This window comes from Chrysemys picta, chromosome 3, assembly GCF_011386835.1.
Source record: "Chrysemys picta bellii isolate R12L10 chromosome 3, ASM1138683v2, whole genome shotgun sequence".
NCBI classification, from domain to species: domain Eukaryota; kingdom Metazoa; phylum Chordata; order Testudines; family Emydidae; genus Chrysemys; species Chrysemys picta.
Window position 1 is genome coordinate 64,012,273 of NC_088793.1, and position 24,702 is coordinate 64,036,974.

The 24,702-nt window shown below is 39.3% G+C and overlaps 1 protein-coding gene and 1 non-coding gene across 2 annotated transcripts in view; both read right to left on the bottom strand.

Moving 5' to 3' along the window:
- Positions 1 to 24,702, bottom strand: part of ELOVL4 (ELOVL fatty acid elongase 4) — a 68,943-nt gene that overhangs the window by 11,902 nt on the left and 32,339 nt on the right. Inside the window, exons 3-4 of the mRNA XM_005299607.4 lie at positions 22,012 to 22,092; positions 1,573 to 1,744 (exon numbers count right to left, since the gene is read on the bottom strand). Coding sequence (XP_005299664.2) covers positions 1,573 to 1,744; positions 22,012 to 22,092 — 253 coding nt within the window. The remainder of the gene's footprint in view (positions 1 to 1,572; positions 1,745 to 22,011; positions 22,093 to 24,702) is intronic.
- On the bottom strand, positions 9,042 to 9,145 carry LOC112061656 (U6 spliceosomal RNA). The gene has a single exon (XR_002890338.2). It is a non-coding gene; the product is annotated as a U6 spliceosomal RNA (small nuclear RNA).

A 24,702-nucleotide genomic window follows, 5' to 3' on the forward strand; every position in this document is an offset into this window, starting at 1 on the left:
GCATTTCGGGGCGGGACCTTCCGCCACCTAGGGCGGCAGAAAAGCTGGCCGCGCTCCTGGGAACAGATATACACAAAGAAATCTGTAACAACTTGACACGTATCCTAGTTTATATTCGGTGAAATCCTGACCCCATGACAGGCCTCTTTTGCTGCAGAAGGGCCACAACACAGACCTGCTGCATTTCTTCTGTTGGTACCAGGAATTGTAGAGACGGAATAACTGGACCACAGAGTTGAGCTGAGCTTTGAAATGGCACCTTGCATAGGTTTATGGGAGTCAAGGGCACTCAGCAACTTACAAGATCGAACTATAAGGGGCTAAAAGGTAAGGGGTTCACTGGAAAATGGCAGTTGGGACTACAGACTGCACATATTCAATGGTCACAAACCTCATGTAATGAGTACAGTGAACAGTAATGACTGAACATGCAGTGAACCCAGGATTCCTCTCACCCTAAGGCTGGATTGGGGAGAATTCCATCCTCCAACTCCTGTACGCAAAGCTGTAGATATGAACTTCAGCCCATGGGCTGAAATATTTATATAACCACACATTTTATATTCTAATGTACATATAGTGCGTGAGTGTGTAAAAAATCCAAAATATACCTTTTAATATATGAATATTTTAACAAAGGATTAATTTTAGTCTGGATTGCATGGATTATTATTGCAAATTATTTTTATAGTTATTTTTACAGCCCTTTACAAACAGAATGGGACATTTTCTTCCAACCTCTGCCTCAGTAGAATTCGAGAGAGACAAGGCAAAGCAAGACATGACACAGGGAAACAATGCAGGAAAAGAAGGGTGTGGAGAAAACAATGGAAGTAAGCTTTCCTTGATGTGAAATTTATAGGAACAGAAAGGAATAGAACGTTAATTATATAGATTTGCGTCATTATAAATGGACTACAACTGGTTGACACGGGTTTATTGCTAACCTTCAAATGAGTAATTCAGATTTTGATACTTGTTTTGTTATAAAACAAAACAAACCCAAAACTCAGTTATAGAGCCAACTTCTATTCTAGTAAAAATTCAGAATAGCTCCATTAACTTCAATGGATTTAGATTGGAGTAACAGAGAAGAAACTGGCCCATAGTTCTGATTCCTAGTTCTCTGTAGCTGCAAAATGTTAGATTAGGCAGGGTTGTTGTAGCTGTATCGGTCCCAGGATATTAGAGAGACAAGGTAGGTGAGGTATTATCTTTTATTGGACCAACTTCTGGTGAGAGAGAGAAATTTATCTGCCTGCTCCATATAGCAAGGTGGCAATTTTTTTAAAGAGGGAATTTGTAAAAATGGAATTTCAGTCTTGCATTTGATGCCTATGAGTAAAGTGTTTTGCAATTCATAAAACTACAACTCTGTTCTCTCTTTCTCCCCCTCATTTCACACAGAAGGAGTTACACTTATGTAACTGCTATGATCCAATGCTGTTTGAATAGACTTATCATATAGTATTCAGTTAACTCCATGAATACTGGTTTCTTTATTAATTCCAAATAGGCTGATTCTCACTCTTATGTCTATATTGCCTTAAGAGAAAAAGACAGTTCACTCACCTTGTCCTCCTGGAACCCACTTGATACCAATCCACCACAAGGTGAACATAGTGAAATGGTGATAGACATGAAGGAAACTGATTTGGTTAAATTTCTTCCTCAAGATGAAAAATATTGTGTCCAAGTACTCAATTCCTTTTGAGACAAAGTACCACCATAAAGCACCAGCTATCTGCAATATAGGAACAAAGATCCTAATGATTCTTAAATAAATAATTAAATGAAATTAAAGTTAATTACATCAATGTGCTGTGAGGAAGAAATGGAAGATACGACTAGCATTTTTGGCAGTTTCTATTCCATTTCTGAAAAATCCCCTGAATTCTGGGTTATTTACAGCAAGAGTGGAATCATAGGTTAGGAGAAGTCAGTTATGATTTAACTATTAAACATCTGGCAACATCAGAGCATTAGATTTCTTTGGATTTTACTCCAGCCAAGGATGTAGTTTTTTGTAACTTCTGAACATGGGTTCAATATACTATTTTATAAAGGATACCGTATTTTACAATTTAGCCATCTATAAAGAGAAGCAGTTTACTATCTCTCATGTACTTCCTCTTTACCTTAGACTCTTCTACAGAGATTGCTACTGAAAGTCCTGTATGCAAGCAGACCACAATTTGACATGGACACAGAAACAAGGAGGCACATACACCACGATATGGTTAAATGCAGAGGCCACAACTTTACTAAAACCCTTAACCAATGAAGACCATTCCCCAATACTACCTAGCTGGGCTGTTCCAGTGTGGATTTCAACTGGGTAACAATGGTGCCTGATTCTACAAACTTGACAGGCACATGTGAGGGCAATACCCTCTTTACATGCTCAGGCCTGCTCTGGAAGTCAGAGTCTATCCTGCTCCCTTCCTCCATGAAGAAGATAGGAGAATGGAGAAAAGGGGAGCCATACACTGAACAAGACACACGCCATCATCATGCAACAAATTGCTCTGAGCTCATGCCCAACCAGCCCACTGGGTTACAGGGGATTCACATTTGACCATTTTTTAACCCACCAATGACAATGGAGCCCGCTAAAGTTCTGACAATGTAATTTACCTTGTCCAAATCCAGACCTCAGATATGCTGAATGGAAGGTGAAAAACCCTACACAGCAGTTTGCCAATTTTGCCATATGGGAACAATTCTTTCCAGTCCCCAAACAAAGTTTGACAATTACCCTAGCCCAGGGATTGGCAACCTTTGGCACGCAGCCCATCAGAGAAATCCGCTGGCAGGCTGGGACGGTTTGTTTACCTGCAGCGTCCACAGGTTCGGCCAATCGCGGCTCCCACTGGCCGCGGTTTGCCATTCCAGGCCAATGGGGGCTGCGGAAAGCGGCGCGGGCCCAGGGATGTGCTGGTCGCCACTTCCCACAGCCCCCAATGGCCTGGAACGGTGAACCGCAACCAGTGGGTGCTGCAAATTGGCCGAACCTGCGGACACTGCAGGTAAATAAACCATCCCGCCCCACCAGCGGATTTCCCCGATGGGCTGCGTGCCAAAGGTTGCCGATCCCTGCCCTAGCCCCAGCATCGTAAAAGATCTAGCTCATTCAATAAGGGTGAGTAAGGTCAGGGCTCAGGGCTGGATTAAGAACTCTCATGGCCTTGGGCACATATTCTAAGCCACCTCCTGAAAAAACAATCAAAAAACCCCCGAAACTTTGAACCTTCCTGATATGATGAAAAACCTGTTATTTAAAGAATTAACAGAATAAGGGAACAAAACATGCACCATAGCTGACATTAAGAATTAGCTTTAGCTAGCAATTAATATTTACAGTTAATACGTTTCCTCAGAAGTACTGCCTGCTCAATATCGCATGTCAGTTTAGACACTAAACACTTTAGCAATTCCATGCAAGGACTGACAGAGAAAACAGATAACTAGCTCACTACAAAGGAAGCAGAAATAGAGCAATTTGGTTTCATGTACAGACTACTGCTGCAGCCAAATATAGTGGAATTCAGAAACAGTATTCACTAGAGCAAGATCATCTAGAATTACTACCCAACTTTGCGCAGACTTTGTCTTATCAATTCTTCTCCAAAACAATTTACAAAAAAAGCAAAAATAGGCATTGATATCAAAACAGCTCTCTCTAGAGACCTGATATACACTATTCTAATTCTCGGATATTTCATAAAAATGTAGTATTTCATACTGACACTGTGTTCAATAAACAACCCAAATTATAATCAGGCTTATTTTTCAAGCTTTTAAGACTAATTTCTAAGATAGTAATTTTTGTTTTTGATAAAGACGTAACAGCAAAAAAATAGCCATAGAGGTAAAGCAATGCATTGTAAACACAAATAACTGAAATGCAGTAACAAACATACACTATAATTAATAATGTGACATAGTGAATGGTGTGTCTGATAGGTGAAAAAAACAAATACCATTGCTATGGGCATTTCTCTCAATGTAAAAGCTATACAAAACAATTCATACCTTTTGTTTGCAGCTGTTTTTTTCTGAGATTTAAGCAAACTAAAGTCAGTGATTAGGTTGGCAAAGTTCATTTCTTGGACCAACTCTGTTCCCTCAAAAGCATTCAAACTGTTTTGCTGCACTGTGGATCTTGGTTCTTTTTTTATCCTATCCATCTTTGAAAATGACTGCTCTCCTTCACATTTAGTCACAGATAGGTTGAGAAAAATTCATAGGCCAGTGTCAACTTTAGAAAATGTAGACACCAGACAACTGTGAGGTAGCAGCTGATGCAGTGCATATGGTAATTTGTTTCATTTTGTGCAGAGAACTGACACTGAAAGAGTTTGTCAAGAAAGTTTTGGTCCAAGTCTTGAGGATAAACTGCTGTATATCTGCGAACTTCATTGACATACACTCAGGGCCGCCCAAAGGATTCAGGGGGCCTGGGGCAAAGCAATATCGGGGGCCCCTTCCATAAAAAAAAAGTTGCAATACTATATTCTCATGGGGGCCCCTGCAGGGCCCGGGGCAAACTGCCCCACTTGCCCCCCCTTCTGGGCGGCTCTGCATACACTGAACCCAGTTTAAACAGGTCTTCAAAGCACTCATATAGCACACTGAAAGCATCTAGTCTGTGACGTAGACAAGTTTGTCAGTTCTGACAAAAAATGTTTCAGTGCAAAACTGATGGCTTCATTCAAGTACTGGCTCTACTGCCTCTTCAGACTCACCCTCAATTGGTTTTCTTTTACGGGGACGACAAACTCATGTTGATAGTACAACAGATTCCACTTACTAGTGATCCGGATATTAACAACTTCCAGTTACTAGCAAAATTTTGCCAGGAACCAATCCCAACCCAATGACTTTAATATTAATGGGATTTGGATATTGGCAATGGCATGCCATTTATTAACAATATTGTTTTTGGAAGAAAGGCTACACCTGCAGGCAGGTTTATGAGGTTGCAGCCAGGGAAGGAAGCACTGGGACATACGGAGCACCTGCCACAGGAAGGTTTGCAGGGCTGAAGCCAGGGAGGCACATCCCAGCAATTCCTTCCCTGGCTGCAGCCTCGCAAACCTGCCTTTCGCTTATTAGCAACTGCCAGATAATGGCAACTTTTTTCTGCCATTTCCGAGGGATTGCTAATAAAGTAGAATATACTGTATTCAGAAGTAGCATACACATTTTCTTTGCACTGAATTCAAAATCCTCAAACTGTTCACATAATATCCCAACAAATGTTTCCAGGGAGCACAGTACATTAACACCAACACTTAGATCTATGTCCATCTTCTGTAGCTGGGTGCTGGTCAGTTTGAACTGCTGAAGCACAGTGTCCAAAAGAGTGCCATGACAGCTGTCTCCAATTGTTCCATTTTCATCTGAAGATAAGTTGCATATAAACAAGTGTCCGGAGACTGATTTATATTTTTTGAAAGACCTTCCAAGGCTTGTTGAATACTGCAATAGTTTTGACACAATGGCTTGGTAGAATCGGCACAATTACACCACTGAGTATCTGACAGACTTTTGAGAGTCAACAATCTCTGGCTAGTGTCAGTATTTATGTTGTGGAAATGGATTTCCATCAATATATTGAGGCAGAGTGGAAAGAATAGAGTCACTGCATAACCCCCCAAAAATGACTGCATCTGAGCAATTGTTAACACTGTTGACTCCGACTGAACGTAGTATTATCATACGGTTGTCCACAGCAGACAGACACATCCAAAACTTATTTTTTTATCATAGCCACCACAGCTTTGGCCATTTGCACATGTGGTTCTCAGGTAGCTGAAGCTCAATGAATTTCACAATTATATGCCCCTCTGAATTGAGAAATCAGAAGATGAATGTGAGCTGGTCTACATGCACTACATCAGGAGTTATATCAACAGTTACAGAAAAATATTTGGCTTGCTGTAATTCTGCTGCTATTGTATTTTTAATTATCATTCCCATCAATTCAATGAATATCAGAGACAGCTGACGACATATAGGAGGGCTTAATTTTCCCCTTCTGTCCAAATGTAGCTAGGTGGTCAGCCAGAAATTACTCAAACTGTGATATTAGTTCCAAAATCCCAAAATAATTTCTAATGCTTTCGGATTCTAATACATCATCCTGGCCATGGAAGCCAAGCCCATGAGCACTTAAAAACTTTATAACTGCCACCACATGCTGAAGAACATCTCTTTGGTACTGCTCTTCTGAATTAAATTGGTGTGCCAGATCACAGTATACAGCACACAGTCAACTAGTGGAACTCCTTGCCTGAGGAGATTGTGAAGGCTAGGACTATAACAGGGTTTAAAAGAGAAGTGGATAAATTCATGGAGGTTAAGTCCATTAATGGCTATTAGCCAGGATGGGTAAGGAATGGTGTCCCTAGCCTCTGTTTGTCAGAGGGTGGAGATGGGGATGGCAGGAGAGAGATTACTTGATCATTACCTGTTAGGTTCACTCTCTCTGGGGCACCTGGCATTGGCCACTGTCGGTAGACAGGATACTGGGCTGGATGGACCTTTGGTCTGACCCAGTACGGCCATTCTTATGTTCTTAAAAACGGGACATCTGGTCACCCTACACAGTGGTACATACATTAATTTACATATTCAAATTGTAGTTGAAGTACATTGGTATTCATCTAAAAACAGTCAGGCCACATATCAAAAATGCTCAAACCATTTTCAAGGGACGGGTTTGCAAGTGTTATTAAATAAATATGTAAAATCATGAACAGAAATTCCTGCTCTTACAGTAATGAACACAGGATACATATATGTGTTAGGGCCCCATAAATAAAAAATGGAAGATGAAATATGTAAGCTCATAATTAAAGGTCTCCCATGTTTTCTGGGGCCCCTGTCCATTAAAATGGCTCTGGCAGGGCTGGAACAGAGCCAAAATGGCAGGAGGCCAGCAGAAAGCAAGAGCTCCCTGCAGTAAAAAGCAAGCAGAAGCCACCCTTTCCTCCACCTTCCTGGCAGGATGGCTCCACTGTTCAGTGGTGGTAGGTGTACTGGGCTCCATTACATGGAAGCCATGTAGGACAGCCCCCTGCATGGAAGGTGGAAGGAAAGAGAGAGAGAGGAGCTGCACACTCCCCCTCAAATACATAAACTGAGTAGGGAGGAGAAGGGGGATGTAGGAGGATACGTAGCACTGCCCCAGTTGTTTCTGCTTGGGGATGTCTCCCTCCCCAACCTGAGCAGGAGCAAGGGGGATGTCTCAATTGCCTCTGGATCCATCAAGTCACACCCTGGATAGTGAGGTGAGAATTTTAGGTTAGGTAAAGGTTGGAAGGAGAAAGCATCACAGGAGCAGACGCTGCAGTTCTGCTTTGCAGAGTCAGCGGGCTCCCAGAAGGGTAACAACACAGTTTATTGTTGCCAATCTGCATGCTTTGCATGTTAATTGCTGAATGCCTGCTTCATCATCTCTGCATATATTTTGAAACCAATGCAGATGCTAGGGAGGTGAGGCAGACTCATTAGTTTATATGAACAGAGACAAAACTGGGTAATTTCTGTCAAAACAGGGAGAGGGAGAGTAGATGAAAGAAATAAACAAAGACGACTGCCAGAGTTGGGAGTTCCCAGATATATGGACAAGCCAAAAGAAGTTTTAAGATACATAATGCTCAATAAGTAGCACTTCTGTTTCTGGGCCAGGCAGTCATATATTTAACTCCCACAGCAAGGCCTGGCGTCACACCCATTGGTGACACTGTAGTACAGTAACTGCTCTTAAAGAAACCCTGGAACAAGAAGCAGTGTTTGAAGATTAATGTGGATGGCAGAGTGTGGAAGTAAAAGTGAGGTCTGGTAGTCAGACAACCTGGTTTCTATGCCCAGCACACTGTAGGCTTGCCATATGACCTCGAGCAGGTCACTCAATATTTATAGTCCAGGAGCCTTAGAATTCTACCTGTCCTGCAGATTATTCACGTCCTGTTAGGTGAATTCAAGTGAACAACACTGAATCCATTTAAAAGACATTCCCTTCCTGTAAGGCATGAATAATTTTAAAGATCCAGGGTGGTATTTGCCTCCGATTCCCCATTTCTCAGTGGGATTATGCCTACCCAGTTTTTTGTTTTTTTTTAAACAGAACCTCAAAATCCCCACCTAAAGGGTGCTACATAAGTAGAAAAGATCAGTTGCATGCTCTGCTCAACAGCTATAAATAATTCAGTTTTGCTACTACTTATCACTTACAAAGAAGTTGACAGGTTTCAAGTGCTGTAAAGTCTTTAATTATCCCAATACCCCTAAGGATTGAGGTACGGCCTCTATTTTTATAGATGAAAAAATGAAACAAAGAAATGTTAAGTTGCTTGTCCAAGGTCAAGCAGCCACTTGGAGATGGGGATAGGAAAGCATGCATGTCCATGCTCTGTTCAATTAAGTAATATATCAAGAACAGACAGGCACCATTAAACTTGCTTTGTAAAGCACCAAAAATGTAGGACCTAACTGATAGTTGTATTTTTGATAAAGTTGCTTCTTAATATCAAATTCAACAGAAAGAGTAACAATGAAATAATTCAATTAATAAAAATAATTAATTAAAAATAATATACAGTACTAAATATTCTTTAAACCAATAATGTAATTATTATAAGATTTCTTTCCTGGGAGCTTTTATATGAGTCAAATCTAAGTCTGTTAGGACACCAGATGGCCCAGAAAGATTACATTACTGCCTAAGATTAAGGGGTCAGCAACAGATCCAACTCCATGACCTCTGCACACTGCAAGCTTTTTTAAAGATGACTTCATGTTCACATTAACAATTTTAACCTAAGGCCTTGTCAGTAGTAGGTTTTTTTCACCAGATCCAAACCAGGGTAAGCTGACTGGTACAAGGCCTGTTTTACACTGGTGTAGTGCAGCTATGCTGGGATTTGCACCAGTGTATCTATGCAAGTGAAAATGCCCAGCATAGACAGGGCCTAACTATTTTCAAAGAGTTTAAAGGCCAGAAAAGACCATTAGATCATCTAGTTTAATCTGAAAGTATGTAATGCTTCATGAATTTGCATGTCATCCTTGCATAGGTACCACGCTAATTTTTTCCTATTTCATTCTAATTTTAATATACTTGCTGCCAAAACAAGCACACACACACAGAAATCTTTCGTGCCTGAACAGTTTTGTATCACATATTATGTTTATCATTCCATTTGAAAAGCTATTTATTTAGTATAAGGGCAGAAACTAAAAACCAACAAAAAAAAACCCCAATACACCACAGGATTCTAAAGCGGAATCCATCTTTTCCTTGCTTTCCCTTCAGAAGAACTCTAATTAAAGGACTGGTTACAGAGGACTTGCAGGAGTATCTTTTATGAGATCATAAATATACTGTATATACTGTGAAGGAGAGGTTTTTTGTTTTGTTTTTTTAACTCACATTTCCTTCTTATGGAGTTTTATAAGAGTTTAGAATCTTGTAATCCAAAATTTATTTGTAATCTGCAGTTACTTACATGATTTTGTTTATTTTATATTAAAAATACCTATTCAAGTTCTAGGCACTTGTACACTTATTAGAAATGCAAAAAGAAGAGAAATACCTTTTATTCAAAAGATAACTGTCCTAGACCACTTCACACTATAGTCCACCTAGCATCACAAATAGCACATTTCAAAATTGCAAACTATTTAATACCCCCACAACCAATGACCCCAAATTCCTCAACCCATAGCTCCCTGTAAACCCCAATAGACTAGAGGAACCTGACTATGTGCCCAAAGAAAGAACAAAACTAGGCTCTGATGATCGAATGAGAATTGGAAGTTGGAATCCAGCAAAACAGATGCTTAATTTTAATTTATTTGTTCAGTTGATGAGAATTAAAGAGGAAATTCATAGCTTTTGAAAAGACCATGCTGTAAATGCTGTAAAGAGCCTAAGGGAGTTTGAACTTTAATGGGATTTCCATGGTTATGGCTCTCTCTCTCTCTGAAGCACCTTCGAAAATTTCAGGTCTTTATCTTTAAATTTAATTGCAAAACAGGACACACTGCTGAATGTGGCAAAAAGTTGATTCTTCTTTCATCTCTTTTTGCCTCTGTATGAAAGATGTATAGTTTTTCAGTCTAAATTAAATTCACTTTATACTTACAAGACTTGACAGTCAGAGTTACAAAAAAAAACCTCCATTATGTTGGGGAGAGGGGATAAATATTGTGCAGATTCTCATATACTTGAATTTTCCAACACTATAGCCCAGCTCATAACAGAATTGAATTGTACCATGCCTCCTAATTGCACTTTTTGTTGCTATCACTTTCAGAAAAAAGGTTAAAACATTATTTATTATTATTTGCCAACCCGTATATCTTAGCCTGATCCAAAAACCTCTCTGAATTACTCAAAGACTATTCTTCGTGAGAGAAAACTGCTCTCAGCTGAAGGCAATGTAAAGTTGTTGTATACTGTACGAGACTCAAGCAGTACAGATTCACAAAGACGTGATCAGCTCTTCCTTAAAATGTTCATAATGTTCACATTTGGTTTTGTACTTACTTTTCCCCTTCTACATGACCACGTATCCCCTGTGTGACAGTGTACCCCATAGGCTTTATGGGGAGGGGGTGCTTATAAATATATGTATGACATAACTGGAATATGTTTTGTGCTGCCAGTGCTATGTAATATATCTCCGTAAAGGTTATGGTCTACTATATCTATTCATCCTATTTGTACATATATATCATTTTCTACTTGAGGTTAAGAATATGGGCTGTATGCTTGCTTGGTTTCTAAGTAAGCTTTGGGAGGCATTTGGTCAGCTTCTTTAGGAAGGAATTAGCCAGGTTAAGTACCTGATCAGGAAACACTTGGAGAACAATGCATCTTGGAATGCTCCAATCCACATAAGAAGTCTTCCTGGAGACATGCAAGATACCATGTGGACAATGGCTTCGGCCTGTAAAGACTGAGTCATGCAGGGACATATGACTTGCGCAGGTGACTCCAGAACTCCATCTTGGAGCTGGACTTTGCATAGGAGGGAGGAGGGGGGTCTCCACCCACAAGAGAGAGTCTATTTAAACCCGTGGGAGACCCCTCCATTTTGTCTTCAGCTGGCTAAAGAAGGAGCCTCTCCACCCCCCCCAGGATACTTGAAGGAAACTGGAACAAAGGACAGTAACTACAGGGGTTGTGAGTGATTGCTGGACCCAGGCTAAAAGGAGATTAGCCTGTAAAAGGGAGCATTCTGGAACTGATGAGATTATCTGTATTTAGTTTGATTAGACATAGATTTGCGCATTTTATTTTATTTTGCTTGGTGACTTACTTTGTTCTGTCTGTTACTACTTGGAACCACTTAAATCCTATTTTCTGTATCTAATAAAATCACTTTTTATTTAGTAATTTACTCAGAGTATGTAGTAATACCTGGGGGAGCAAACAACTGTGCATCTCTCTCTATCAGTGTTATAGAGGGCGAACAATTTATGAGTTTGCCCTGCATAAGCTTTATGCAGGGTAAAACGGATTTATCTGGGTTTAGACCCCATTGGGAGTTGGGCATCTGAGTGCTAAAGACGAGCAAACTTCCGTGAGCTGTTTTCAGGTAAACTTGCAGCTTTGGGGCAAGTGATTCAGACCCTGGGTCTGTGTTGGAGCAGACAGAAGTGTCTGGCTCAGCAAGACAGGGTGCCGGAGTCCTGAGCTGGCAGAGAAAACAGGAGCAGAGGTAGTCTTTGCACAACAGGTGACAGCTCGCAAGGGGGTTTCTGTGATCCAACCCGTCACACCCTGATCCTTCTGCTTCATATTTTCTTTTTACTGTAAATCCTGCTACACCAAACATTTACATTAAATTATGCATATATTTAATCTGTTCACCTTGTTTTCAAAACTAGTAAAAATACTAATTGGAAAGGCAAAAGCAACAGAAAACAAAATGTTTCAGATTTGGCCAAGTTTAGTAATATATTTACAAGACAACAAGAGAAAATGTGAGCAGAAAATGCATATTGAAATAGAAGACACTGCCTGGACAGACATCAACAGAGAAACACTGCTCACGTGTAGCTTCCCTTCTTTGAAAAAGTTCCACTGTAAGGTGTTAGCTGAATGTTTCTCAAATCCGTAGTGTAACACAAAATAGAAAAGATTTTCAGATTTTCAGGAAAGGAAATGAGGTCATAGAAGTTCATATACATATCTTGGAGGAATGTGCAGGATTTTGAAGAGGTCCCATAAGGCTGCTGAAAATGTTCTCTCTGGGTAAAATTCTCAAATCCCAGCACTGGTTCTCTGCGTATTCTAGATTAGTGGGATTTTCAAAAAAGTTAACTGTAAGAAGTAGGTTTTGTTAAAAGTTGGTAACAAGTCTTTTAAAGAGGATTAGGATGTGCTGAATCCAAATATGGTTGTTACCAAGCTGTATGTTGTGTATAAAGGCCTCTACAAAGAGAGCAAAGAAACAAAACAGAAATCGCTGAAATGTCTATTTCTTTTTTGTTTGGAATTAACATCTTTCAGTTCAATCATAATGAGCTGTAGGGTGTAAGAAAAGTAATCAAATATGCACAATCTTTTTATAAATCTACTGAATTTCAGTTTCTTATTTGCAAGAGGTACTAGAAATATTTTAATATGTTATAGAACCATGAAAGAGAATTTTTACATGGCTCTTAACCTGAGCATTTGCACTTTGACACAAAAGTGTGCAAGCTGATTCAATTATCAGAAATGTATCACGTACTCCGAAAACATCTGTTTTTAAAACAACTGAAAATATTTTCTTGACTAAACAGTAAGTAAACATTTTAATGCACACAAGTTAAGCACACATATTAATGTATTATTTCCATAAACTTTGGTATTCAGTGGCAGATTGAATCAACATCTTATTGGGTCACTTATGACATTTACTTATTTGATAATACTGTCCGTAAACACGAAGGGTCAGGTACATTGACACACCCTTGTTCCAGTTTTCTACGTTGGCATGCTTCTGTACAAACAAGTTGTGCTGTCCTGTTCTATTCTCCTGTTTTCAATCCACTGTATTTGGAGGAAGAAGAATTAGATTTCGGTAATGGGGCTGTCTAGTGCCAAACTAGTGCCTGGTAATGAGCTCTCTGTATGTGGAAGAAAAGAGCACCATTTGTTGGGGTATAGCTTCCGATAACTGCAAGCATGTGAACAAAATGGCACGTGTTTTATCAGTACTGTGGACCGCTGACAAGTCTTACCTCTGACAAATCAACTCTTTTGCACTTTTGACCTTCTACGAGTGCATGTCACCCTGTCCAAGGTGTGTTAGAAGCTGACTGTATCGCTGAAACACTTTCCATGCAGTCATCTTATTGTGTCCAGAGATAAAAGAGGTAACATCATAACTAGTCAGGACATGAAATGGGAACAGAGTTTCCAGAACAGTGGGTCCACTCTGTAGTTTCTCACAAATGGCATGAACAGGAAAATATTTTGGTTCCTTTGATGTGCCAGGTTTCATCCAAACTGCTTACCTGCCATTTTGTTATAGTATGCCAGCAAAAGAGTAAGCACATCAGTGTCCCTGGCTGCAATCACCACATTGTTGGCATCAGCATCACTGTGGACACGGTGTAAAATCTTTCTTGTGTCTCATTTTTCCTCATGAGCACCAGTCAATTGGTGTGAACTGTTGCTGTTGAGCCCTATGCTTCAGCCTTATCCTGAAAGCCACCAGCCAGAATGATTTGTGTCATTTGTGTCAGATCCTTGTGTCATTAGTTGCTCAGTTAAAAATATTTTCTGAAAACACAGTGAAATTCATCCAGTTACTTGGAAGAGGCACATATATGCCTTCCACTACTCTTCGCATGGGTCTTGTACCTCTTGAGCATTTTTATTTTGTACCACCCTTAGCAGAGTCCTGGTAGTACCTGTCAAACACAACCTCTATACCATGGAAGTCTTCTCCACTCTTAAGTACCGTTTTTACAAATGTGTCTACAAAGTCTCCAATGTTTTGGCTCCGGATGGCTTTTCTATGGCTAACACAACCAGCCCGTTAGCCACTCAAGCACTCTCCTCTGGACTATACCAACCCTGCTTCCTGCAGGTTGACAATAGATATACCCCAGCCCTCAAGTCCTTCAAAGTGTCCCCCTGTGGAATCCAGACCCTGATCAAATCCCACATCCTTGTTCCCAAAGAAACAGCGTACCCCAGTTCACCAGTTTTACCTCAGACCACTGCTCCTGTATCACACACAACACTGGAGTTCAATTATAGTAAAACAAAAGGAATTTTATTTAAGAAAGAACAGAGATTCAAACAGAAAAAAGTGTGAGTGACGGAAACAAATGGTGACATACAAAACAACATCATAAAACGCAAAATAGGCCTACACTTATTAACAGTTACCTTTCCTATCTAATACAGTAGATTCTCATCACACAGTTGAGTCTTTTGCAGTGCTTGCAATCCCAAGGAGTTAGGACCCAATTTTTCATGAAACACACCCATGCATCCAGGTACCTCCCTCAATGAATGGTTCCAGAATGTGTTTCTCCATCCTGTGATCTACTGAATTAGTCTTTTACTTTTATTCGTAGATAGTGAGTCATATTTTCCTTGCAAGTGGTTTTGAGGGAAACCTTTGATAACTTTCCAATAACTTCTGTTGCTTGGGGCAAAGGTGGACAATTAAGCAATATACTGCATAATCAGATAGCCAGGGCTGGCACTGAGACATACTGTTCCCATGTGACTCAATTTTACTCCAAAACCATAAGACCTAATTTTCAATATAATTGCATTATTCCTTAGCTATTACCCAAACACACATCTCACAGTGTTCATGAGTATTGATAAGTTACAAACTTTCATTAGAGACCTTACCTGACATGGATTAATACCATGAAAGTGGTGTATTTGGTGTAGTGAGTTTGTCAGATCTGAAACAGGAGTTGCTCGTAAAGAACAGTAAACCCCTTGTCAACTACCTCAGGGTAACTGTTGGTGGACAGTGGACATTAGCTGTCATTACATTGCCCAGTATTGCTTTTGTGCCTGTTCTTAGACTGCAATTTATCTGTGCCAATACCAAAGGGACAGGCATTAACTCATGTTTCAAATTTTATTGCAGATTCACAGTCCTGCTGGCTTCACAGGCTGTGTTTAGTTACTGAAGAATATTTCTGTCTGCCTTCATGGTTAAAGCCTTTCCTTTGACTTCTTTTCTCACCCCATATAGCGCTGAAAAAAGTTGGAGCATTATTTTTTGTTAGTGACTCGTGAATGTGTACATGTCCAGGCATCCCCTCTTATGTTATAAACTTTCTCCACAAAGCTGTCCAAATGCACTTGTCTTAGGATCTTTGCATTCAACAGTGTGCTTTGCATGGCTTCAGTAGCCAGATTTCTTGTTGAAATATTTTGCAATGAAGTGGGTGGTTCCTCCCCAGAGAAAACTTTGAGCCTTTGAAGTATTAGTCAGAGTGCATCCTCATCTTCATTGTCACATTGCTTTCTTGCCTTTCTTGACTCATTGCGAATAAGCTGGTCATCCAAGCCAACATAGAACTTGGCTTCGGTGTGTGCTGCAATATGGGCTCTCAGCTTGTAAGACAAGGCTCATCTGCTGGGAGCTGACCAAATCTTAGTGATGCCTATAATTCCACCTCCTTTCTTTCTTATGCCATTAAGCCACTTATGGGTCTGATCAAGGTCCATTTGGTTGAACTTCTGACATGATTTCTTGACAATAAAGTTCCCTTGCTGGAACTCCTTGAGCACTTCAGGTGGTAGTGGATGTATTTCTACAGTGCAGATGGTACCCCACATAGTTTGTGTGGTCATCTCTCATGAAGAATGACATCACATTTGAAGGTGAAGAGATGCAGCTCCCAATTCCCTTCTCTCTGGGCATGGTTGAGCATGAGCAGTAGGGCCACCATTTCCATGTATCACCACCAAAACCTGAAGTTGCTACTACCTTCACCTCAACTGGTCACCAATGTGGAGGTGGGTTTTGAAATGTTTGTGAATTACAAAGATGAAGTGACATGAACTCACCATAAGAATGTGACTGATCGGCTTTGACAATATCCTCTTTAAGCTCTTGATCATGTGCTACTATAAAGTCCAAGAGTTGTGGAAGAAGTAGGCAACACAATGCTTGAAACATTGCTTGTAGTCCTGTGTCACCCTGCCATGTGATTTGACATCACAGCTTGTTCTGATGATTTGGTCCAAGAACTCCAGTCATCTGCTAGCCCTCAAGCCTGTATGTGCTGGCCTATAAGTCTTTGAAAGTTCATTGAGATATGGAGGCCACCTAATCATGGAATAAGCCATTCTCTGTACCCTGGTGTGCCCTTTTTAGTTCCATCAGTTTACAATACAGAGTTTCATCAACGTTTAGAACCACATACTGCTGGCCAAGCACTGACACACGTTTGCATCTCTGTACAACAGCACTGAGGATGTCTAGCTCTTGGGCAGGCACGTGAATGATTAGCACTGGATACTGGCCAGTTGTCATGTGCAGCTGGCTGAAACCCACATCTTGGGGTCTCATTTTGATGTTTAACAATAAAAGCCAAATCAGAAGCTCTTGCCTGCACCGCAGCTTTGCAATTTTCTTCAGATTCAGAGAATCATTCTTGCAAACATGGTCCATGTATACTGGTTTAGCTTTACCATTTCTTACATTGTCTGATAGGATTGGGTCAATTGCATCAGCAACATTAAAGTGTGCTGTTATTTGATGGCTTTAAATGATTCAGCATCAGATATAGGGCAAGTCCTCTTTGCCAAGCAGTAACTTGGGTTGCATAGATTTTGTTTTTGACATCCAGAAAACATATAATTTGTGTCAGTATTGGTGGCTGCATAGAGACAAAAATATCCTGAGAACAAGCTGGAAGGAATAACATCATCATTCTCAGCTTCCATACTTTGTAGGGTTTTCTCTGCTAGCGCTGTGCCCACTTTTGCAGCGGCTAGTCTTATGGAAAAGCTGAACAAGTTGTTTTGACCTTGTTGCCTGATGGAGGGTTCACCCAAGACCAATATGCTTTAGTGTCCATTTCCTGCCAATACTCACACCATATACAAAATATTGAGCTACACTAAGCACCTTGCATTTCACTGATTCTTGTTTCTCAGAGTTCTCTTTACTACCATCGTCTTCATACAGCACTGGAGGAACATGTGCAGGCTATCTGGAATGCAAGCAGACATCATCCTCACTGACCCTGAAACCTTTGTGGCCAGGGTGTGACAAAGTATCTCCTAGAATTTCAAATGCAACATGTACCCAGTGACAGAAATAGATCTCCTGGGGGATGGTAAATGGGGACAGCTTTCTTATCATCTTGGCAAGAATCATTAGTGAGTTGGATATGTATTTATACTTGGTTGGAATTAAGAGTGTTTGTCTCTCAGCAGGAGACCAATCAGACAATGAAAGAAACTGAAATAAGTCTCCAATATGAGCTTGGAGTTGTCCTTAAATGATGATCTATGACTCATGTAGGCGTGTGGAATTTCAGTGCCAGTTTCCTTTACAAGATTGCAGTAATGATGCTGTACCTCAGATGGCTGCATGCTGAAGCTCACTTTCAAACCAACGCATTGCTGTATCAGTAATTTTGGTGTCCTCATTCTGCTTCATCATCAACTTCATAAACGGGATGTAACAAGTTAGATTCAGCAGCTATGAGGTCATTTACTCCAGCTAAATGAACACTCATTTTGTGGTCAAATACACCTGCCCTCATTATCTGTTCACCCATCTTGAATGTAGTTACAGAGATGAGTATTTGTTTATGGTGCATGTTTTGACAAGGCGTGCAACATCTCCAGTTCATAGGTTTCACAAAACTGGAGTGTCTTGTATTACGGACATTGATTGTTTTTATTGGGAAAACTACAGCTTGCCACATGTGATAAATCAGTTGCAGATACTCTTGTGTTCTGTAACCTCTGGATTTTGCCTTTGTCAGTGTATTGGGCATAGCAATTTCTGTGCCACACAACTGATACTACCTGTTCTGAATGAACGATGGACTCAGTTCTGTCAATGGCCTAACCGTATATGACATTGTGTAGTTTCTTTCTAATGGCTGTTGCCTCCCTTATTCTATGCAATCCTTGTTCACTGACTTCATGCCCATCTTCTCTGTGTTATTTGTCAAGAATCAAGTACAGACTGTAGGAAACTAGGGTTGATCTGTTGAGACTTACTACCAGTTTCATTACTACCAGTTTATCTTCAGCTGTAACCAATATGAGTGTCATAAACCACCACCTCAGCTAACTACTGTTGCTTTGTTTGTAAAAAAAATACAATTGCCAGAACTTCTATCTTAATTCTGGTCAAACTACAAAGCATTACATACTATACAACAAATACTAAGCTTGCAAGAAATTGAGAAAATGATTTCACTTTTTATGGGAAAATAACTTCTGTGTAGGATTAACTTATTTCTAATATTATGATATACAGATGACTCAAAGCTATAAAAAGCTGAATATTAGGGTGCAATAGGTGTTAAAACCATGATTTGTGTCTTCTCCTTTCTCTTCTTAATAGACTGAGAAGTACAGTTTGATTTCAATGATAAGATCATGCACAAACCATTGGTATATCAAACATTTCTGGTGAATTTTGATGGCCATATATATCTGCAGGTTTGAGGGTCTAAACATCAAAATTCAACTTGGTAGCAGCCATTTTCAAAATCAACAGACTCAAATGTTGTTAGAAAAAGTGGTTAACTTTTCATCTCTTCTAGAGGATTGATTCTGAGATTTTTGTCTAGTCTACTAAGCCGCCTGATAGGCTGGAGTGGTAGCTGCTGAACCTCTGCACCACCTAGAGGGTTGAAGTTGCTGGTTACTGGTACAAGCTCCACAACTGCACTTAGGGTTTGATCCTGCTGCCATTCCAATCAATGGAAGAACCCCCATTGATTTGAATAGTGCAGGATCAAGCCATTAATTTTCCTATACGCCTGACAATTTTATCCACTGGTTATTCTATTACCATTGAGAATATATATTCCAATACAGACACTCTTCTTCAGAGAGATCTTTGGGCTATTAAATTAGCGGTCTTGATTCAAATCTAAAATTAGTTTTTTTTTTAAATCTATATCTATTAGAACATATACCACCAATTTAAAGTATGATAAAAAGTTTGCAGATGGTAAACTTTCAAGTGAAAGAGTAACCAGAACTGATTTGGATACCCCTATGGTTATTTTTACTAATTTAATTAAAGAAAATTGAGTATCAGGAAATATTTTGTTTTAAATTAAAGATTTCTGTCTGGTCAAAGAAAGGATTCATGAGATTAAGTCCTTAAAACAGATATAGGACCTATTGAAACTCTGTCTGGAAATTAAATTTGAGTTCCTATTTAGGTAACAACACTTGGAATGTCTTGTATTACAGGAAGAGGAAATGAACCTATGAAATTGTGTAGATTTAATTGTGTTATGTCTTTATAGGACACAAAGTTTTAAAAAAATAATTATAACTAAATGTAAATAGCATATCATTAAGTTGTCATAAATTTGGAATGATCAGATATTTTATTATGAAAATCAACTTTTGATATTGGACAAAGTCTATAAAATATTGGTTTGGTATTACCAACTAATTACTGCTATTTTAGTAAAATAATAGGTATAATTCAATTCGTATTCTTCCCACCATATTCCAGCTAGATCAACTGGAAACCTAGGCATTATGGTCTAGAATCTGTGAATTCATTTAAGCTTCTTTTCTGAAAGTTTATCAAGAACTTATCATGAAGTTTGAAAAAGTTAAGGTTCCGTTAGCAATGTTATCTTGCTCACACTGGGCATAAGTAATGTCTGTAGCAAATGCCATTTTCTTTTTATTAACTGTATTGTGTTCTTTTATGTATTATGGCAGGTGACCTCTCTTTCTCAGAGGGGTTTCAGAAGGCCCAAAATGCAACAAAATTATTTTGATTACATTGTGCAGGAGGTGAGCCATTGAGAGGTCATGCAAAAGTAGTAGGACATCCAGTCCTTCACAGAACTGAGCTCTGCAGCAGTGCTCTGCATGAAGGCAAAGAACATGGTAATGATGAAGGTGAAGCTGAAGGATTTCTGACAACATGGCCTGTAAATCCTGTACATAGACTCACTATTCCTGCTCACGCTTTGCAATATTGGCCATGCAACTGATATAAGGTGGTGGTGATGATGACGACAATTGTGATTCTTTTCTTCATTTCCATGTTGTTATGGATGTTTAAACAGGCTGTGGACTTTTTGAGTTTCACCCATAGCTAGACAACTGTTCAGGGCAGGGATCTGGTTCTTGGTTAGCATATTCTATTAATTAAACATTATATACATTTACAGCACTATATAAACAATATTTTGGATTAGACTGTTAAAATTAAGTTTTCATGTACAGTGGCCAAAACCTTCAGAAACACTTAAGTCCCACTGAATCATTTAAGTACTTTTGAAAATATGGGATGTTCAGTGTGTCACCTTAAAATCATGGAAGGATATTTTTTATACTGGAGGCTAAATCCAAACCCCTCTAAGACTATTAAATTAAATTAATGGAGATATCCTATCTCCTAGAACTGGAAGGGACCTTGAAAGGTTATTGAGTCCAGCCCCCTGCCTTCACTAGCAGGACCAAGTACTGTTTTTGCCCTGCCCCCTCAAGGATTGAACTCACAACCCTGGGTTTAGCTCAAACCACTGAGCTATCCCTCCCCCCTTGTGTCAGCATTTTTCTAAACAATCAAAAGGTAAGCTGGAACTCCATGCAGATTTCTGCGGCCAGCAGATAGGACACATTCCCACACCCCTGAAATATCTTGGTGTGACATTAGACTGAAGCTTCACATGCCAACAGTATCTGAAAAATATTCATGACAAAATAAAAATGTGTGTAAATCTCATCCAGAAACTAGCAGGAATGACCTGGAGAGCTGATGCAAAAACTCTATCCTTCTCTTCACCAGTCCTTGTCTACTCTACAGAGAATACTGCTAACCAATCTGGATACACCACTCCTACACATCACTTGTCCATTCTCAATTTAACACCATCGTGTAGATTATTACAGGCACAGTGAAGTCAATGACACAACCATGGCTTCCTGTAGTAGTGCATATCTACCCACCTCAAAATCATTGAAACATGAGAATTATTCAGGAGTACAATTTTATTTAAAGAAACAAGAATCTTCCAATACATGAAGACCTAAATAATATACCAACATTCCAACTCAAATCCAGAAAACCTTTTTGTGGGTTACAGCTCAAGAGCTCAAAGATTTGGGTTTTCCTCCAAAGACTACGGGTAAGCAAGGGAGAAAGATGCCAACAAATAACAGAACCCTGTGGCTTTTCACTCCCACAGAAAATATGATTCACATCCACACATCAGATGGCAGATGCACCGACTTTCTCCATAAAAGGGCACTGAGACACAAGCCTATCTGTGACTGTGGAAATAGACTTCAAACTATGGAACTCCTTGTCAATCAATGTCCCAATCATATCCCAGCGGTATCTCTGAAGTCCACTCTGGCACCTGAAACAATCAATTGGATTGCTGGCCAATTGAAACAATCAATTGGATTACGTGCACATCTAACACTGTATTTTTAAGCCATACAAAAGTAGAAGTATGTGAGCAAATCCACAGTGGTAAGAGAATTTTAATATTTGCATTTCCTGACTTTATTTAGAACGTATATCTTGAAAACTGCATATTCATATAAATTTATGCAATATATATTGTTATATGGTATTAGTCTGTCTTTCAGAAGTGAGCAAAAGATTACATGAAGCTAACCATGGTAGGAGACAGAGGATTGCAGAAGAGCATGGGGTGGGAAGAAGGAAGATTAGAATCAAAAGGTATTGATCAAACATATGGTTTTCAGACTTGCTGAATTAAAGCTTAAAGTAACACCCTTGTCCGTGCAGAATAATAGTACATAAAAAGGGTACTCACCCTGACTTCATAAATATTATCTGAATAATCCACAGTCTGGCAGACATAGCTGTATCCTCGAGCTCTGGATGCCAAAAATAGCTGAAAATATTAAAATTATATATGAGGGGAAAGAGTCCATACAAATATAATTATTTATTAGTGATTTTAGTGTTATTATAAATTTACTCCAAAAGCAATATTTTAAATCATATTTATTTACAATACAAAGATGCTATTTTTAAAAGTGGTCAATATTTAGTTTTAACAATGTACTTTTTCATATCTCATGGTGTCAAAACAAGTGGTCCCCTAAATTAAACATAAAATACTCAGAAAAAAATAAATAAACTGAATAGTCTGCAAGATATTTAGAGAACAGAATAAATTACGACCACTTCCACTGTGACCTATAGCCATTCATACATGGATCCTGCCAGCAGAGGGAGCATGTTTCTGAGACTCAGAATCCCTTAATGAAACCTGCAAGAAGAGTAACTTTATGATGGGATATAGGGAGAGAAAATGATTTCTCAGATAGCTGGGCCCTAGATCATTCAGGGCTATAATACTGTAACCAACACTTGGAACTGTACACAGAGGCAAATACAAAACCAGGAAAAAGCAGTGGTATAATGTGTTCATATACACCCCACTTTGAGGCTAACTGCTGCATTCTGTACCAGCAGAAGCTTCCAAGTGCTCTGGAAGGGTCATCCCAAATAAAGCACTTTGCAATAATTTAGCCTGCAGGAGATAAAGGTTTCAATCACTGTGATGAGTTCTCATCAGAAGGGGGGGCCACAGCCTCTTGGTCAACTTTACAAGGTGTGTCATGCTGCCTCCCTCCCCCGCCATGTCTCCAAATCCAAAGACAGCAATGAATCAGGTCCGACTTCTAGGCTGTCAGCCATAATGGCAAAGAGTGGTTATATAGATGACCTCCAGAAGAGAATGAAGCCCCTATTCCAGCCTCTACAGAGCAGTCACTTCTATCTTATTCAGATCAATCTTCAATGAATTTATTGCTCTGTGTCCCCATCTCTGTCAGATACTGGAAGAGGAGAAAAAGAACAGAGTAGCTAACAAAGAGATGATGTAAAGTTGCATGTCATTCAGATACTGATAAATCTGCAGCCCAAGGCATCCAGCTTCACTAGTTGCAGTATATACATGCTGAAAGGGAGAGATGACAAAAACGACCCTTCACAAAAGAGTTAATAGGGAGAGAGAACAATTAAATCAGCACAGTCCACTGAGTCCTCTTACAACTCATTGTAAGGCCAGCCCACTTACTGGTCTGATCCCACCTATGAATTCACATATTGTCAAAATAGGGGTAAGTGGGTAAAATTCTATAGCTTGTGTTATACAGGTCAGACAAGATGATCTAAATAGTCCTTTCTGGCCTTAAAAATCTATAAGTGTCATAGTCAAAAGGTATCTAAGGCTGTTGATGGATTTAGCCATCAGGAAGGATACCTGGACAGCATTTTGAAGTTTAAATGGTACCTAATGTCTATTGAGTTTACTGGGTAATTTGATTTGTTTCAACTCTATTGGGCATTTCAGGCCAAATTCTGTCATCTGCTATGAAATGCTTGCCTGTGAACTTTGTGATAATTCACAACAGTGGGAATCTTGCATCATGTTACTAATGTAAGTTAAAATGTCCTTGAATCAGTAAATCACTAAAACATTGTGCTGTCTGAAATCTAAGCTGCATGGCTATAAACCATGCATCTCTGAAAACTTAAGGTGCAAATGTTTATTTCAAATGCTCTTCTCTGATCTGTCTCCAAGATCAATAAAACACGCATTTTGATACTACAAGCCTTTCATTTAGTCCTGCTTAGCACATACTGAATACTTGGGATAATGATCTTAAACTAGAGTAACAAAGTTAAAAGCTTACTACACACAGTATCCCAATTTATTTCTTGCAAAATAAAAGAACTCATAGTATCAACAGTTAATATATATATTAGAATTTGATATGTTAAGAATACATAAATCTGATTAATTTCCTACCTGAATCCAGTCTTTCTGGGGCTATTTGAAATTCCCAGTAGTAGACAAATCTTGAGTAGTCACCTGAGTATACCTATTGCTGTGCAACTGCATCTGCCATGCTAGGAGTGACCTGGATTTAAAACTAATGGACCAGTATGAACTAGTATGAGATCCCCAGAAACTTATTTGAGCAGAATGTTACTCTGCTTACCCATGTCAGGCAATAAGAAAACAAAATGTCAAGGCTCAGACACAAATTTGTAACAAAAAAGTGTTGCAAACATGGAGAAATATAGTTCATTTTTTAATCTTCCAAGGCTATCAGACTCTTCACTATACCGACAATTAAAACCTGGGTTAAACGGCTACATTTTACTTCATCCTTCGGTGTTACTTTATCGCTCTCTGAGCTTGTACCAGTTACTAGTGATAGCTTAACATTAGATAAACACATCAGAGATGTTTCAATGATAGCAGTAGGTAGTGGAACCATTTTTTTTTGAAGCTGAACTTGATACACTCTGATAACTTTAAAGATTCTACCACAGGAGCAGAGTAACACATTGAGAGTATCCTGAAATTGGTCTCACTATTCATTAAAAGAATGGAGAAGAGTCTTGAGGATTTTGATTTGCAGCTTCTGCACCAGTGTTCTTCAATGCAAAGTTCACAAGATAAGCAGTGCTTGTGATCATGAAT